The 15,773-nt window shown below is 35.1% G+C and overlaps 1 protein-coding gene across 1 annotated transcript; it reads left to right on the forward strand.

The window, feature by feature from the left end:
- The first annotated feature begins 1,467 nt into the window (after positions 1 to 1,467).
- TMEM244 (transmembrane protein 244) lies at positions 1,468 to 12,545 on the forward strand. The gene is made up of 5 exons (XM_053664884.1): positions 1,468 to 1,736; positions 3,262 to 3,335; positions 5,727 to 5,852; positions 7,316 to 7,360; positions 12,353 to 12,545. The coding sequence occupies exons 1-5, from the start codon at positions 1,468 to 1,470 to the stop codon at positions 12,445 to 12,447; spliced, it is 609 nt and encodes a 202-aa protein (XP_053520859.1). The 3' UTR covers positions 12,448 to 12,545.
- The last annotated feature ends 3,228 nt before the right edge of the window (positions 12,546 to 15,773 follow it).

A 15,773-nucleotide genomic window follows, 5' to 3' on the forward strand; every position in this document is an offset into this window, starting at 1 on the left:
GTCTTTAAAAATAAGTACTAAAACCCCACAATATCATTACCATACTCTAAAATATTAACAATTCTTTAACATCATCAAATATTAGTCAAGATCAAGTTGTCAAATGTCCCATAAGTGTCATCATAATTATTCTACAGTTTCTTTGATTCAGGATCCAAATACATTTTTTAAAGAATAAAAAATTTAGTAGTAGCTAAATCTAGACTGTTACAGATTCTGATTCTTAAGTCCTGGATTTTCCTAAAGTGCAATAATAATTGTTTCATACTGAAGTTTTGTGTCCAGCCATTTGGGCAGCATCTTAAGTGTTTTTTCTTTAGTAATTCAATGCAATTATCTTTTCTTTATTAAAAAAATCTTTGTATTGCTGCTCAATTACAGTCGTCCCCATCCCCCGTCATCACTCTCTCCTGCCCTACCCATGTCCCACCTCCCACATTCAGTCCCGAAAGGGTTCTGAAGGTCCAAGAACCTATAGTCCTGGTTTCCTATGGTCTCTTAGGCCAAAGAGTTTGGCCATTTTTAGACAGTTAAAATAAATAAGTTCACAGTAAATCAATACATTTGGTCCATTTGGCCAGTTGGTTGTTGTGTGCTCTGTACACACCTCTTTTGTTGTCTAGCTTATAGTGGAGGGCTCCTTGTGTACTCGGGGCAAGTAAAAGACTTGGTAAATTTGGTGACATGGTCATTCAGAGAAGAAGAATACTTGTGAAGTGTTAAAGTATTGATTGAACAAATGATTTTTTAAAGATCCCCAAAGGAAAAAAATAAACTGAAAAATTCCCATGTGACATACTGACATTTTTATTATATTAGCAAGAATATATTCTAAATGATTAATAGTAAACTACAGTACAGTTTCAATTGTTTATTGCCTTTTTAAATGTTTAGTCAGGTAAACTCCCTATTTTTATATTTGTCTATGTTTCTATTGGTTTGTCTTGTTTTTATTGTAAATATCAATCCTTTGCCTGTGATACATGTTACAAATATTTTCTCCCATCCTATTTCTTGGTATTTAATTCTTTAATGCATTTGAAGTTTATGTTGGTGTTTGGTGCAAGATTAGAATCTAAAGGAATTTTTCTATCTAGAAGTTAAACAATTTTCACCATACTTTTTTTTTAATAACTCACCTCATTCCCATTGATCTGTCATGCTTTTATTTTTAAGTCTCATAAGTGGTAGGCCCATTTCAGAATCATCTATTGTGTTTCAGCCAATTTTTCTGTGAATTCTTACACACAGGTTTGGCTACTGTTGTGTTATTATGTATTTTTTGGTTCATATGTTTCAAAATTTCTTAGCCACCATCATATTTTTACTATTTTGACAACTGAGATTTAGAATCGTTTTTATCAAGTTAAAACATAAATATTGGCATTTAGGGAGTTTGTTGTGGTAGATGGAGGGTAAGTGACACGGATCTACACATGGCATTAACCCCTGGTGCAAACGTGAAATATGCCAGCCCCGCCGGCCAGCAGCGCATTCCCTGGGGTCCACCCCGCCCCGTGCGTCTCCGAGCAGAGCCAGGCCAGCCAGCACTATCGAGTAGTTATCCATTGTCTCTGGTTTGTCCGACTCGTCAACAACCACTGTGGGAGAAGCTCAGGCTCTTGGATCTCACCCCTGTCTTCTCTGCAGGTTGTTTTGCAGAAGCTCCTTCTATGCGTCATCCTCTTCTACACTGTGTACTACGTGGTTCTCAGCACAGGCTGTGTGGTGCTCCAGTAAGTAGCACATTGCCTTCTCACAGAATCAGGAAGCCGAAGTCGACCATGAAAGTTTATACTTAATGCTTGACATGTCTTTATGAACTAGAGGATGCAGACTTCTAGAAAGTGTATATCTTCTCACTTTTGTAAAAGTGAAAATGAGCAAATGTACCATCATTGAAAATGATCAAAGTAGCACTCATGAAACGCAGTGAACAGAACCAGGCAGGGCTCATCCTTTTACCTCTGGACAATCGTCATGGAAAAAAGTGGAGCTCTCACTCCCTCCACCTGTGTTGGATCAGAAGACGTTTGAACTAGAAGAGAATTTAGAGTTAATATACATTCAAAGGAAATATTTTCTGTATGTACTGGAGATAGCTCTGGATCGTGAGTCAGGAGATCTGCCTTCTGGCCCAGGTTCTTAAAATCTTCCTGCTCATCTTGACCAAGTGATTGAGCTTCTCTGATTTCACTTGTCTTCATTTGTCTAATGAAGGTCATAATCCAAAAGGGGGTTATTGTGAGGACAAAGTAATCCATGTGATTTTAATACCATTTTTACTTACATGTGTAACCATTTTCCCCCTAGGAAATTTCTTGCTATGGATGAATTTTGTCTTTACATATTTAGGTTGTCAATACATTGATTTACTTGAAATACATTATGTATTTTTACAACTGATTCCCTAGAAATCGATTGTTTGTACAATTTAATTTTACTTTGTGAGCAAGGAGTTAGGCTTTACCATTTCAATATACAATTTAGTGCCAAAACTAATTATACCAAGTTTTGCGATGGGAAGAACGTTATGAAGCATGCTTGCGGGCAAACCCACTGAGGAGGCTTCCAGAGCTGACACAGTCGCCTTAGCTGTCATCTGGGACTGGAGATGGTGAGGCTACGCCTGGAGCAGAGCAGGGCTGGGAATCTTCAGGGCTCTAGGAGCATGGGGTTGCCAGGGTTTGTAGTTAATGTGAGTCAGAGGCCAGGGATTTGAAGTAAAAGCCCCAAAAGGCAGCTAACCGATTGATGAGCTGCACACCACTGCAAACTTAGGTACAGCAGAAGATGTGTACTTAACAGACTCAGATTTTAGAAAAGGAAAGTATCTCAGAGATTAATCATTTCAATTTACAGATAAGAAACTAAGCCCAGGGGGTTCAGTGACATGCCCAAGCTCAAGGTGAACAACTCCATCAGGATTAGAGCCTGGTTCTTGTTTCCAAACCCTGTGCTCTCACCGCAGTATCAGGTTCTCCTCCCACATTTGATGGAAGGGACTTCCAAGATTACAGCTGAGATATCAGGTACAAAGAAATATACTTGGTGGACACTGTGGACTTCATTGGACAAAGAAGTTAATGTAGGTAAAGAGGTTATTTGGCTGCCATCCAAATCAGCCAGTTTTTAAATGTGCCACAAAGAGGGTAAAGCTAATGACGCTGTTGTATGTGAAGAGCACTGTGCAAACCTTGACATGCAAAGCTATGAGCTGCCTCCTCCAGTGTAAACTGTTTTCATTTGCAACATCTTCAGGGTGTATGAACTCAGTGTCCTGGCACCGTTTGACTTCAAAACATGCCCCTCATGGCTCAACACAAGTTATAAAGGTAATCGGTTTTCATTTTGAATCTTTATCAGTTAGTGAACTAAATACCTCTAAAAATCAAAACAATTTTCTGCTTTATAAAATGTTTTTAAATATCAGGCCTTTCAGTCAGCCATGTGTATCTTAGACTGGACTTCACAATTTGATGTAGAAAAGTGCTATAAAATTTTTTTAAATGCTTATTCCTAAAAGAACGGCATGGAATAAGTGGAATATGTAGATAGTACTATTATTTGAAATTTTATTTGGAGGCATTATGGGTAAAATTTTGTGCATGAAGTATTTTTCTATAAAGAGGGAAGAATGACTTGATGTGCAGGTGTAGAAAAATGATTGTGGGGTTTGAAATGGAAAATTAAGATTACAGAAGAATTTGTATAGTATAGTTATTCATTTTTGTAGAACAGAGTAAAATACATGTGTCAGTACTAAGAAATTATGCAAAAAACTGTTATTTTCCAGCTGGGATGACAGAGGTCTTTCATTTTCTGCTTCACACATTTCTGCTTTGTTTGGTTGTTCTCCGCCAAATAGTATAAAGCTCGTTGGCAAAGGTAAAATGATAAGAAAAAATGTACTAAGAAACAAAAAGTCTTTTTAAAGTTTATTAGTTTTTGAAGAAATAATTATTAATAGCTACTATATTCATAAACCTTATGTATATTAATAACAACACCTATTTGTATTAAATATGTGCCACCCATACTTGTCTCAGGGGCATTCATGGTGAGTTTGCTCCATCGTTAGAAAAATTAGATTTGAATGTTGTTTTCCATTGTAAAATAATACACATAAATTAATGAAAGTCTGTAAAAAGTATACAGTTTCAGAAGATGATTTGATTTTAGGGTGTACAATGCAATATACAGATCATTTATCATAGAAATGTATACTTGAAACCTATATAACTCCATTATCCAATGTCACCCCAATAAATTCAATCAACACACACACACACACACAAAGGTAAAAATTACTGCAAAAGTAATGAGAGTTAAATACATTCTTTATTATTGTACAAAATACATGTTTTCAGCAGAAAATAAATAAACAAATAAAGTATATACAATTAGAAAAGAGAAAAAGAAGAAAATCAGTTCCAAGCTTACTTTCTAAATATTTCTTTTAACATTCTGTTAAATTTCTTTCTACTTTTAAGAAATAAACTGTGGACTCTTTAAACATTACATTTTTAAAGAAATTACTAGACATCTCTTTTTGGAACATATATGCAAAAATACAAAAATGGCCTGCAACCAAAGAAATCAGATTTCAGATGTGATTTGTATAGGAAACTTGGTCTGCTGGAACTACTGAATTCAAACAAAATGCTTTAAAACAACCCCCTCAAAGGGTAACATTGTTCAACCAACAGTGGCACTTGGGACTTGCATACTTGGTGTCTTGCTCATCCAATAGGCAATCGCTGCCTTGCTGGTTAATAAATTTTGTCTGCATAATAGAACATAATGTGGAGGGTTTTTTTGCTTCTAAAAAATATGGAGTTTGCCTGCCTAGACTTATCAACTCCTGAACTATATAAACTTACCAATCATTTGCCATATTTAAAGAGAAAAAGAGATAATCTTTATGGAAAGTGATATTATTACAAAGGGAACTTGGGGTATATCATATCTATTTGTCACTTTATAGTTCGATGAATCTTTCAAACCACCACAGTCTTAAAGTTCCCTATTAAAAATAAAGGCAAACCCTTCTCATGTCGAAGGCTGTTAGAAAATTGTGGTCCTGACCTGTATGTGGTCCTGGCTCTCCGTGCTTGTTCAGGGAAACCAGTCTGAGACAACTGGTGGGTTTAGAAGTGTCTCCATCCATGCAAGTCCTTTAGGAGGCTTCGTTCATCTATAGCTGTCGGTTACTCGGTTACGTTTCCCAGGTGACTATCTGAGGGCACTGCTTTATTAAAAGATACAAAAGAACTTTATTAAAAGATACAAAAGAACTTATGATTGGTGCCAAAAACACTTTATAGTTCACTACATTTTTTTTTATTTTTGAAAACTCAGAATTGAAGTTTTCATTAGTTTTTAAATACATCTTTAAAAGAGGCTTGCAATCCAAATATAGGTCAACATGCATTGGTTACACTGTAACTTTTCTTTGTTGCATTCTAACTTCTAAAATGCTAAGTATAAAGAATGTGAAACAGAAATTATATATTGTTATTTTTCTATAAGTCTAATATTATTAAAAGATGGAATATATTAAAAGTTCTTTTCCAAATCTGAGGATTGTTAGGAGAAGGAACATTAAGAAAATTCCTATCAAATTCATTTTGCTGAAAGACTTGTAATGGTCCTATTACTAATTGTATTTCAGAATTATTAGTTACTTATATCCCAAATAGTTATATTCTTCTTTTTATTTTCAGTTCTTTTAATCTCAACAGAAGTCACCTACTTTGTTTGTGGATTGCTTTTCGTTCTTATTGTGGAAGAATGGGTGTGGGATTATGCTATTTCAGTAACTATTCTCCATGTTGCCATCACTTCAACAGGTAAGCAGAACAAAGTAAACAAAACTTCGTTGTGTGCATGTTGTATTCTGATGACTAAATAACAAAAACTGACGGTGAAAGATCTCCACCTCCCTCCCCTTATTCATCCTTCCCACCAAATGCTTCTATCACTTCCTCAGCAATGTATTGCTTAGCTACATCTTCCAATTCAAAACTGTACTGAAATGTAGGTGCTTCCTATTCCATTTCCACATTCAGCTTATTAACTTGCAGAGAGTTTGCCTCTGTTAAGAATACTCTCCTACAAAATCCTCCCTGGGGCAGAAATTGACCAAAGACTGGGAACTGGAACCTGAAACCTGTACTCAAAGGCTTGCAAACTCTTCTAGTTATTTTAGAAAAGTTACTGTGTTCTTAGACTGAAGGGTTTTTATTTCTACCTGTGATCTTTGGAGTCAGAAGAAAATGGATTCAAGTTCTCGTCCTACTTTTTTATTAGGTGGTTAGTCTTAGGCAAATTACAGTATTGCTTACATTATTAGTTGCCTCCTTTACTAAGTGAGGGGTAATTAGTGAAGTTTCAGTGAGAATGAGAATTATGTGACACAGTGTCTAGCATATCATAATTTCTGAGTAAATAATAACTTAAAATTTATACTTCCATTGTAACTTTTTCTCCCTTGTCTAACCATTATTTTTTTTAAAGCATACTAATCAAAGTATGGGTGGTAATCAACCATAAGTTGTAATTCAAAGTTATTATTATTAACAACTTAAATCACTCATATTTTTAGTACCCTGGTCTATTCAAGGTTTGATCAGTCTTCAACTTAAGAACACACAATTTTCAAATGAATTGCTACATTCCAGCATCGCTGCTATTGGAAAATACCAGCATCTCCACACCCTAGCATCAATTTCCTGAGACATAAAACCTTGCAGTAACTTGGAGGACCATTGAACTTCCACCATCTTAGATCTCTAATTTATTTGGGGGCTTACTAATTCATGGGAGATAGCCACAGGATATTCACAAAAGGGGCATAAGGTGGTTCAGTCTTCAAGGCTGAGATAAGCAGTCGATTCTGGATCCAGAGAAGTCACAAGTTGTCTAACACATGGAACATAGAAAAGACTTCACAAATATCTCTCAATAGCATGGAGTTCACAGTGAAGTGGCTCAGAACTTTAGAGAGAGCCAGGCATTGAGGGTGCAGGATGGTCTTAGGACCACCATCAATGTGTATACCTTCAAATCAACACAGTGAGCTGACCTGAGACTTGATAATTATAACGTCATTTCTAGGAGAGAAGTTTCAGCTATCTGACCTGACAAACGACCTCTTTAGATGATGACTTCAGGGCAAATTTAGGGGTACCTGATTTCATGGATGGAAATAAAATTTCTCTGTTTTATGTGGATATGTTTTGCCCAAACAGAAGTATTTATGAGTAACAAAATAATATATATTTTGAAAATGAACACTTTTTTTCTATTGCAGTTATGTTGGAATTCCCTTTGACATCACATTGCTGGGCAGCTTTAGGTATTTATATATATATTACCTATATAGATTTTATATATACATATATAATATTTGTGTGATATAAATACATATTTATATATAAACTGGGGCATACAAATTTTTTAGACGGGTCAGGTAATTGAACCAGAAGACTGATCATAGGCTTTATTATTCTAAAATTACAGGGAATAAAACACTGGATATATTTTTGTGACATATTCTTTTGTGTCTCTTTTTGTACAAATTACATTACTGTCATTTTAATAGTCCAAGAAGAGAAACTACTTTCATATTTTTTACTGCCCACAAATTGAACAACTGAATTCATCAATCATGTACCTAGCAAAAATATTACCCAAAGGAACGTGGACTTTTCTAAAGCTTTTTCTTCATGTTAAGCCAGGTATTGACCACGAAATATTTTTTAAGTTTTCTCTTTTCAGTATATTTTGGAATATTTTTTATTTAATTAGTGTCCTTCTTAGTGATGAAAAATGGAAATGCAGCACTTTGCCACATTCTTTTCCCTAAAGCGGAGTGTTTATAGTATGAGCATTATCGGTACTTACATTACTTACCAATCTCTTTACTAGAATTTAGTTCTCCACTTACCTTGTGTAACCATAAGTCTTAGATGTACACTTTTCTCCAATATTATTTAGTGCATACAAGAAATATGTGTAGAAAGTTTTATCTTTTTTATCTAATAATATTTTATCTTGTATAAATTGTTCAAAGTGTAAATTTTTCATAAATTGAAAAAAGATACTGAAAGACATGCTATAAATGTAAGTGGAGATGATCTCTTCTCTATGAAAAACAGGAACCTCTTTAGATTTTATTGACAACACCACAAAATTTACTGAGCCCTAGAGAGCTAAGTCACATAACAAACATCACCTTGATGTCGAGGAAAGTCAACTTTAGCTAATGGAACAGCCCATAGAATTTGGTAAAACACTTTAGTGACTATTTTAGTCTCTGTAACCATGGCTGGATTACTCAGAGGACAGTCATCAAATGATGTCGGAGCTCATCTTCTTTTGCTTTTCCTTGAGTAAAAAATTTAGATAAAAGAGAATAGTAGCTCAACCTCTTGAAAATCCTGTCTCTTGGTCTGGCACTGGATGCATGTCCGTGTGTGAGGAACTTACTTGCGTGGGCCTGTTAGGCCTCGGATTCACTCAGAGCTCTTCCCTCAGGAGCTTTTTCTCTCTTTGAAGTTGTACTCTTATTGCCATACAGGGAACAACAGGTCTATGAAAACCCTGTAAGGTGGGATTAATATTTTAAAACAAACTGGAATTATTGGGCCAATGAAACCAGAGCTAAAGGCATTTTCATATAACTGAATATCTCAGTGAAATTCTGTGTGTTTAGTGTTCCTAAAAATCTGGCACAAGTCAGAGATAATTGCTTACACTGAGAATCCGTGCTGCAGAATATAGTATATCAAAAGCATCACTTTCTTTAAAATTAAGGTTTTGTTAAACATCATTAAAATCACTGTTAGCCCCCTTCCCAGGGTTTAGTAATTTACACCATATACCAAAATAAATTCAAGATGGATAAAGACTTAAATATAAGCCGTGACACCATTAAAGTCCTAGAGGAGAACATCGGCAAGAAAATCTCAGATATTTCACGCAGCAACTTTTTACTGATATGTTCCCTAGAGCAAGGAATGTAAAGGAAAGAATAAACAAATGGGATCTCATCAAAATAAAAAGCTTCTGTGTGGCTAAAGAAAACAGTATTAAATTAGCAAGACAACCAACTGTATGGGAAAACATATTTGCCAATGAGACCTCAGACAAAGGTTTAATCTCCAAAATATACAAAGAACTTACATGACTCTACTCTAAGAAGACACCCAACCCAATTAAAAAATGGGAAAAGGACTTGAACAGACACTTCTCCAAGGAGGACATACAGAACATCCAGAGACACATGAAGAGATGCTCAATATCGTTAGCTATCAGAGAGATGCAAATTAAAACCACAATGAGATACTACTTTATACCGGTCAGGATGGCTATCATAAACAAAGCAACAAACAACAAATTTTGGAGAGGTTGTGGGGAAAAGGGGTCCTTAGTTCACTGTTGGTGGGAGTGCAGACTGGTACAACCATTATGGAAAACAGTATGGAATTTTCTCAGAAAAATAAAAATCGACCTGCCTTTTGACCCAGCAATTCCACTGCTAGGATTATATCCTAAGAATCCTAAAACATCAATATCAAAGAACCTATGCACCACAATGTTCATAGCAGCACAATTTACAATAGCCAAGAGTTGGAAGCAACCTAGGTGCCCATCAGTAAATGAATGGATCAAAAAATTGTGGTACATATACATAATGGAATTCTATGCAGCAGAGAGAAAGAAGGAGCTACTACCCTTTGCAACAACATGGATGGAACTGGAAAGCATTATGCTGAGTGAAATAGGCCAGGTGTTGAAAGACAAATACCATATGATCTCACCTTTAACAGGAAGCTAAACAACAAAACAAACAAGCAAGCAGAAAAAAAAAACAACAAAGACACTGAAATAGAGAACAAGGGGACAGCGACCAGAGGGGAGAGGGGAGGGAAGTTAAGGGGAAAAAGGGGGAGGGATTTGGAGGAATAAATAGGAAGGACACAGGGACGAGAACTATGGGGGGTGGAAATGGGAGGGAGGTGGGGAGCAAGGGGTGGGGGAGGCTGGGATGGGAGAAATAGACAAAAAAACTGTACTTGAAAAATAACTAAATAAAATTAAAAAAAAAGAATAGGAAAAAGACAGATAGTAACTTCTTATAGATGAGAAGACAGATAAGTGGGTAAAACCAGATTATGGTTGTCAAAAGTCATTGAATTAGGAATATTTGCATTCTTCATTATAGAGTTTTTCAAACAAGCCCCAGTTATGAAGCACCTTGTTTATGGGGGGAAAAGTTCTAACCAATTTTACTGAAACAAATTTCACTGTGTTAAAGTTGATTTGGCTCAACATGCAGAGAAATCAAAGGGTCAAGAAGTTTGATTTATTTACTGAAACAGAAATATTTGTTAGTGAATTGGTTGAGTTTCTGAAGCCTCTAACTTCTTAGAATGATTCTGTTATTTAGAATTCCATATTTAATAGTAATCTATGACAACTAGAAACATCTATAAAGACTGTATAGTTTTACATAATTGCTTGCTCTGCAGACAAGAAAACTAAGTTTAATAATATGAAAGACATGGCAAATGTGAAGTAGAAAAGATTATCTAAAAATTGGGATTTTAGTTAGAAGCATTTATATCAGACAATAACTGTAAACTTTCACAGTAAACTTTTACTATAAAGATGTTAATAATAATTGAGTTGGCTGCCTGATTACAGACTTTCCTACATATTTAGTGACAAAGTATCAAAAATATCCAGAAATAGGAAACCCTCATGTGCCCTTACTATTGGTATTTTATCTGGTATGAATGTAGCTCAGCTAGAATGGAAGTGTTTGCTGAGATGTTAATAAAAAGCTTAAGAACAGGACGACTAGATTTGTTGGCACATGAAATAATAGTGGCTACAGACAAAAGCTGGTGACCTTGTGTTGCTATTTACTCCATGCCCTGATCAGACTAGCAACTAGATAAGTGGAGTTTTTCTAAGATGCCTTAAAACTATTATGGTTTGATTCAAAGACCCACTTTTTTTTTTTTAGCTATAATGATAAGTTGCTTTTGTTTTGTCTTGTTTAATTTTATACAAAGGTGGCTTCTGTTAAAGTGTTTATTTCTTTCATGTTGTAAATATTTTTGGTTCTTTTAAGCTGTGATAGCGATGGTAACTGATGGCTTTCATTTTATTCAACTCACACAAAACAAGCCAACATCTGATCAAAGTATTACAGAAAGTCTTCCTTGAACTAATGAAAGGTGTTGGCGATTTACTCCTGTGGACTGCAGAATTAGGACTGCGGTCACTACAGTTGTCATCACTGTTCGGTGGTAAAACCACTACTGATATTTGCCTCTTTACATGAAACATGTTGCCTTAGCATGTCTGCCATTCATTTCCAGGAGCTGTCCACTGGGAATGTTGTCTGTTTATGTGTGAATATGAAAGTGCTTGTTTTGTTTGTTACTGCTGTTTTTTTGTTTGTTTGTTTTGTTTTTTAGTTTTTTGTTCTTCTCAGTAGTCTTGTGTTTGCACTGGGTAACTTTTGTCTCCTAAGCCAATCAAATGTTAAAGACTATGGGGGCCTTTCCTTTTTTTAATTAACATGTCATTCATCGGTTAAAACTCGATCAGTGTTTCAAGAATGACTACAGTGGGCATTGGAAACAGACTTATCACTATTGATTTGGGGTTTCCTAGAGATAAATATAGTTCACAGTTAATTGTTGAGCTCTAATACAACTGATGATTTAAAATTGAACAATAGCTTATTGTTTTGTAACGATGTCAGTTGTTAAACCTTGACATTTCAATTAAAACATGAATTGTAGTTATAACAATGCAAATTCAGCAGTTGCATTTGCTGTAGTTAAATTATTTTAACAATTAAATTTATTTAATAAAAATCTGAAAACTATACTTAAAATATTTCCAAGTGAATAACATGTTTTCCTTTTATAATTAGAGAGAAAATGCCTTATAAAATAGTTTTAAATATCAACAATGCAAAGGAAAGACAGGTCTGAAGAGCTAAAAGAAGAATTGAGAATCGTGAATGCCGTGGCACGTGCTTTGACTTGATTGCCTTTGAGTTTCTGAGGTTTAAGAGCTCCCTACTGTTAACTTGACAGAACTGTGCACCTACTCTTCCCTGACGGAAGTTTTGAATTTCAACAATTTACCATCACAAAATATATACCTACCCTCTCTTAGCTCAATCTATAAAGTACTCTGTTGCAAATGCTGTGTCAGTTTTAGGAACATTATCTTAGTCACCACAATTGTTCTTATTCATCATCTCACCAATGAATTATTCATTATTCGTAGTTAACCAAAACTTTCCTTTCATTACTTGCAGGATCCGGCTTAATTTCAATGATATGTGGAGGGCAGGCTTTAGCGTACTGTTTGTTCAGAGACAACTTTATCTATCCAGAGCTGGATGATTTTTAACAGAAAGGCTGAATTAATTTGCTTCAGATTTTCTATATTATCATGTACATTGTGTCAGAATTAAATTGTATTTTTTGTTCGTACCTATATTCAAGGTTGAATTTATTCAAGAGACTTTCTAACTATGAAAAGAAAAAAGATAAGTTAATGGAGAGCAGAAGGACCCTGGTCAAGAATTCACGGGCAAAATGTTGCAAATTCGTAAATGCAGTGTTCCTCCTAGTGTGTTCCGTAAAATGTTACTTCTGAAGGATGTTCGTGATGCCATGCAGAGAAAAGAAAAGTTTCCTTTTGAAGTATATTTGTGGAATCCTGGGTTTAAGTAAAACAGACTTATTTATTTCAGGACTTCTTCAAATCCTTAACGTACTACTGTAAACAAAGCAGTGGTATGCCTTATGCATGGTTTCTCAAACGTATTTGACCAGGAACACACCGTGGGGAATGGTAATGCGTCTGTGTAAAGTATAACACAGAAGCAGGCAGATTCAAAACTACAGCAAATCCCTGTAACCAGAATCTGATTCTATTATTATCCCTAGTATTTTTCTGTGTTAAGAGTATTTCTTATGAAATTATTGCTTTTAAAAGTAGTATCTATTTATTTCCTTAGATTGTGATCTTCTAACAGTGCTTTTTGAAATTTTTGTACATTTGAGTCACCGGAGGTTCTTGTTACAATGCTGATTTTGGTTTAGAAGGACTGGGTAGAGGCTGAAAGTCTGTACTTCTAGCAATTCCTGGGAAATGCCTGTGTTGCCGGTTCATGTTGCTACTTTAGGTGGCCAGGTCTAAGGGCTTGGGACCATGTATGTTTTCAGGGTGTACAGCTCTATGTTGCCAATCCTTTTTCTTATACCATTGTGTTCAATAAATGCTTGTTGAATCACGTTACAAATTAGGAGAGTTAAATTTGTGTGTGTCTTAAATATTTACCACTTTTTATATAGTTTAAATATCTTCTGATACAAAAGAAGTGCATACCATGTTTAAAACTATATATAAGTAACATACACCCACCAAACACACACACACACACACACACACTCACACACACACACACTCACACACACAGGCTCATTCCTACACTCCCACACACAAACATGCTGGGAAATAACTAGAAACCAAACAAAACCATCTCTAGATTTTTTTCCCTAGATGACTCCTTTTACACTAAAATCTATTTCTTTCACAAAGATATGCATTTTACCATTAAGGTATATCATGCTAATTGTATGTACTTCAGGGGACATCCCCCAAACTACCTCGTGTTGACCAGTGACTGATGAGGTAATTTAAGTTCCTCATGGACATGTAAGTCTGAAAATAATGAAGCTGTCTCTGCTGCTTCTTTCTCACACTTACTTACTAATACACACTGTCTTATGTCCATTATTCTTATTCTTCCTGTTAAATTTCTAGAAAATGTTCAATCACAGATGTATTGAAAAATATAACTCATCTAAAAATGGACCCGCTTTTTGACCCAGCAATTCCACTGCTGGGATTATATCCTAAGAACCCTAAAACACCAATCCAAAAGAACCTATGCACCCCAATGTTCATAGCAGCACAATTTACAATAGCCAAGTGCTGGAAGCAACCTAGGTGCCCATCAGTAAATGAATGGATCAAAAAATTATGGTACATATACACAAAGGAATTCTATGCAGCAGAAAGAAAGAAGGAGCTCCTACCCTTTGCAACAGCATGGATGGAACTGGAAAGCATTATGCTGAGTGAAATAAGCAGAGACAAATACCATATGCTCTCACCTTTAACAGGAAGCTAAACAACAAAATAAACACGCAAGCAAAATATAACCAAAGACACTGAAATAGAGAACAGGGGGACAGTGACCAGAGGGGAGAGGGGAAGGAATTTCAGGGGAAAAGGGGGAAGGATTTACAGGAACAAGTGTAAAGGACACAGGGACAACAACTAAGGGAGGTGGAAATGGGAGGGAAGTGGGGAGCACTGGGAGGGTGGGCTGGGATGGGAGCAAAAGACAGAAAACTGTACTTGAACAATAATTAAATAAAAAATGTATAACTAATCTAAATCAGTCCAAGGAATGTAAATTTTAATTACTAATAAAGATTATTTTGGTCTTGAAAAGAAGGCAACATAAGATAGCTCTGAAAGGGTCAGCATTACGCTTGTTCATTCTCCAGTGAATACCCATCGGCAGCATTCAGAAAAAAAGTGTCTCGTTAGAAATACAACGAAACTGAAGCCTGCTCTATGGAAAACACAAACATTGAGCAAACCATGGATACATTAATGATGAAGTCTACCCCTATAGAACCTCACACGGAAGGAATTTACAGAAACACTGAAACTGCCTGAATACATCTGATAATTAAAAAAAGATTTGGTTGATTAAGTACTTTTTAATATAATGAGAATTAAGTTACACTAGTAAATTAGAATACAGTCTCTCTAGACTCAGAAGACCTTAATGTCTTGTCATATTGTAGTGTAGCTTAATTAGCATGTTTATTTTTAGGATTAGGAATCCATCTGCTCAGGTAATTACTATTGTGTTAATCCTCTTTATTTTTTTTCTCCTGATCATAAGAATAATCTGTGGTTTTCTTCTTTTATTCATTAAAATGATTATTATTATCTACTTGATGATACTGCTTGATAAAAATGAAAAATGCAATTAGGTTGCATATTTTAGCTTAAATATAAAATGTATCACACATATCAACTAAATATTCACTTTGGTTTTTATTGCCTAAAACTATATATAAATTTCTCAAAGAGCCAAGCCCATTTAATTTATTCTTCTAGTGTCTCACATGGAAGTATAAGTTGGTAGAATCCTGTCTGGTATTTTGATACATATTTTTCATATTTTTTTTTAAAAGGCAATGCTTCTACATCATGCATAACTTTTTCATAACTATGCTTTGTAAATTAATTCACATATCCCTTTAATGTTTATTTAAACTAATTATTTTCCCAGTGAATGACCAGTATCTCTACTTTTGCTGACAGTGGTCCCAATATATATATTGGGGCATATCTATATGCGGACCACTATTATATCTGCAATCTAAACTTCAGACTCTTGTCTCAAATTTTATGGGTTCTGTTCAACCAATTTATCTTTGTAGTTGAATTGATCAGGTCAAAAGTTGTTTGGTACTACTCTAAAGGTACAGAGATTATCATATAGAAGTAACAAGATATAAATATATACTATGAGAAAGAAAATTTTTTGACAAACATCCCAAGGGAAAACAGTCACTTTCTGAAGTTGTTCCATAAACTTTAGAAACCTGAATTTCTGGCTAAATAAATCTATACCAACAGCA

This window comes from Artibeus jamaicensis, unplaced genomic scaffold (assembly GCF_021234435.1).
Source record: "Artibeus jamaicensis isolate MK-2021 breed Jamaican fruit bat unplaced genomic scaffold, CSHL_Jam_final contig_387, whole genome shotgun sequence".
NCBI classification, from domain to species: domain Eukaryota; kingdom Metazoa; phylum Chordata; class Mammalia; order Chiroptera; family Phyllostomidae; genus Artibeus; species Artibeus jamaicensis.

Bases quoted from the DNA above. Each gene is read 5' to 3' on its own strand.
- TMEM244 (XM_053664884.1), top strand. From the start codon at position 1,468: ATGCCAGCCCCGCCGGCCAGCAGCGCATTCCCTGGGGTCCACCCCGCC. The intron at 1,737-3,261 runs GTAAGTAGCACA...CAACATCTTCAG, and splicing joins ACAGGCTGTGTGGTGCTCCA to GGTGTATGAACTCAGTGTCC. The intron at 5,853-7,315 runs GTAAGCAGAACA...TTTCTATTGCAG, and splicing joins TGTTGCCATCACTTCAACAG to TTATGTTGGAATTCCCTTTG.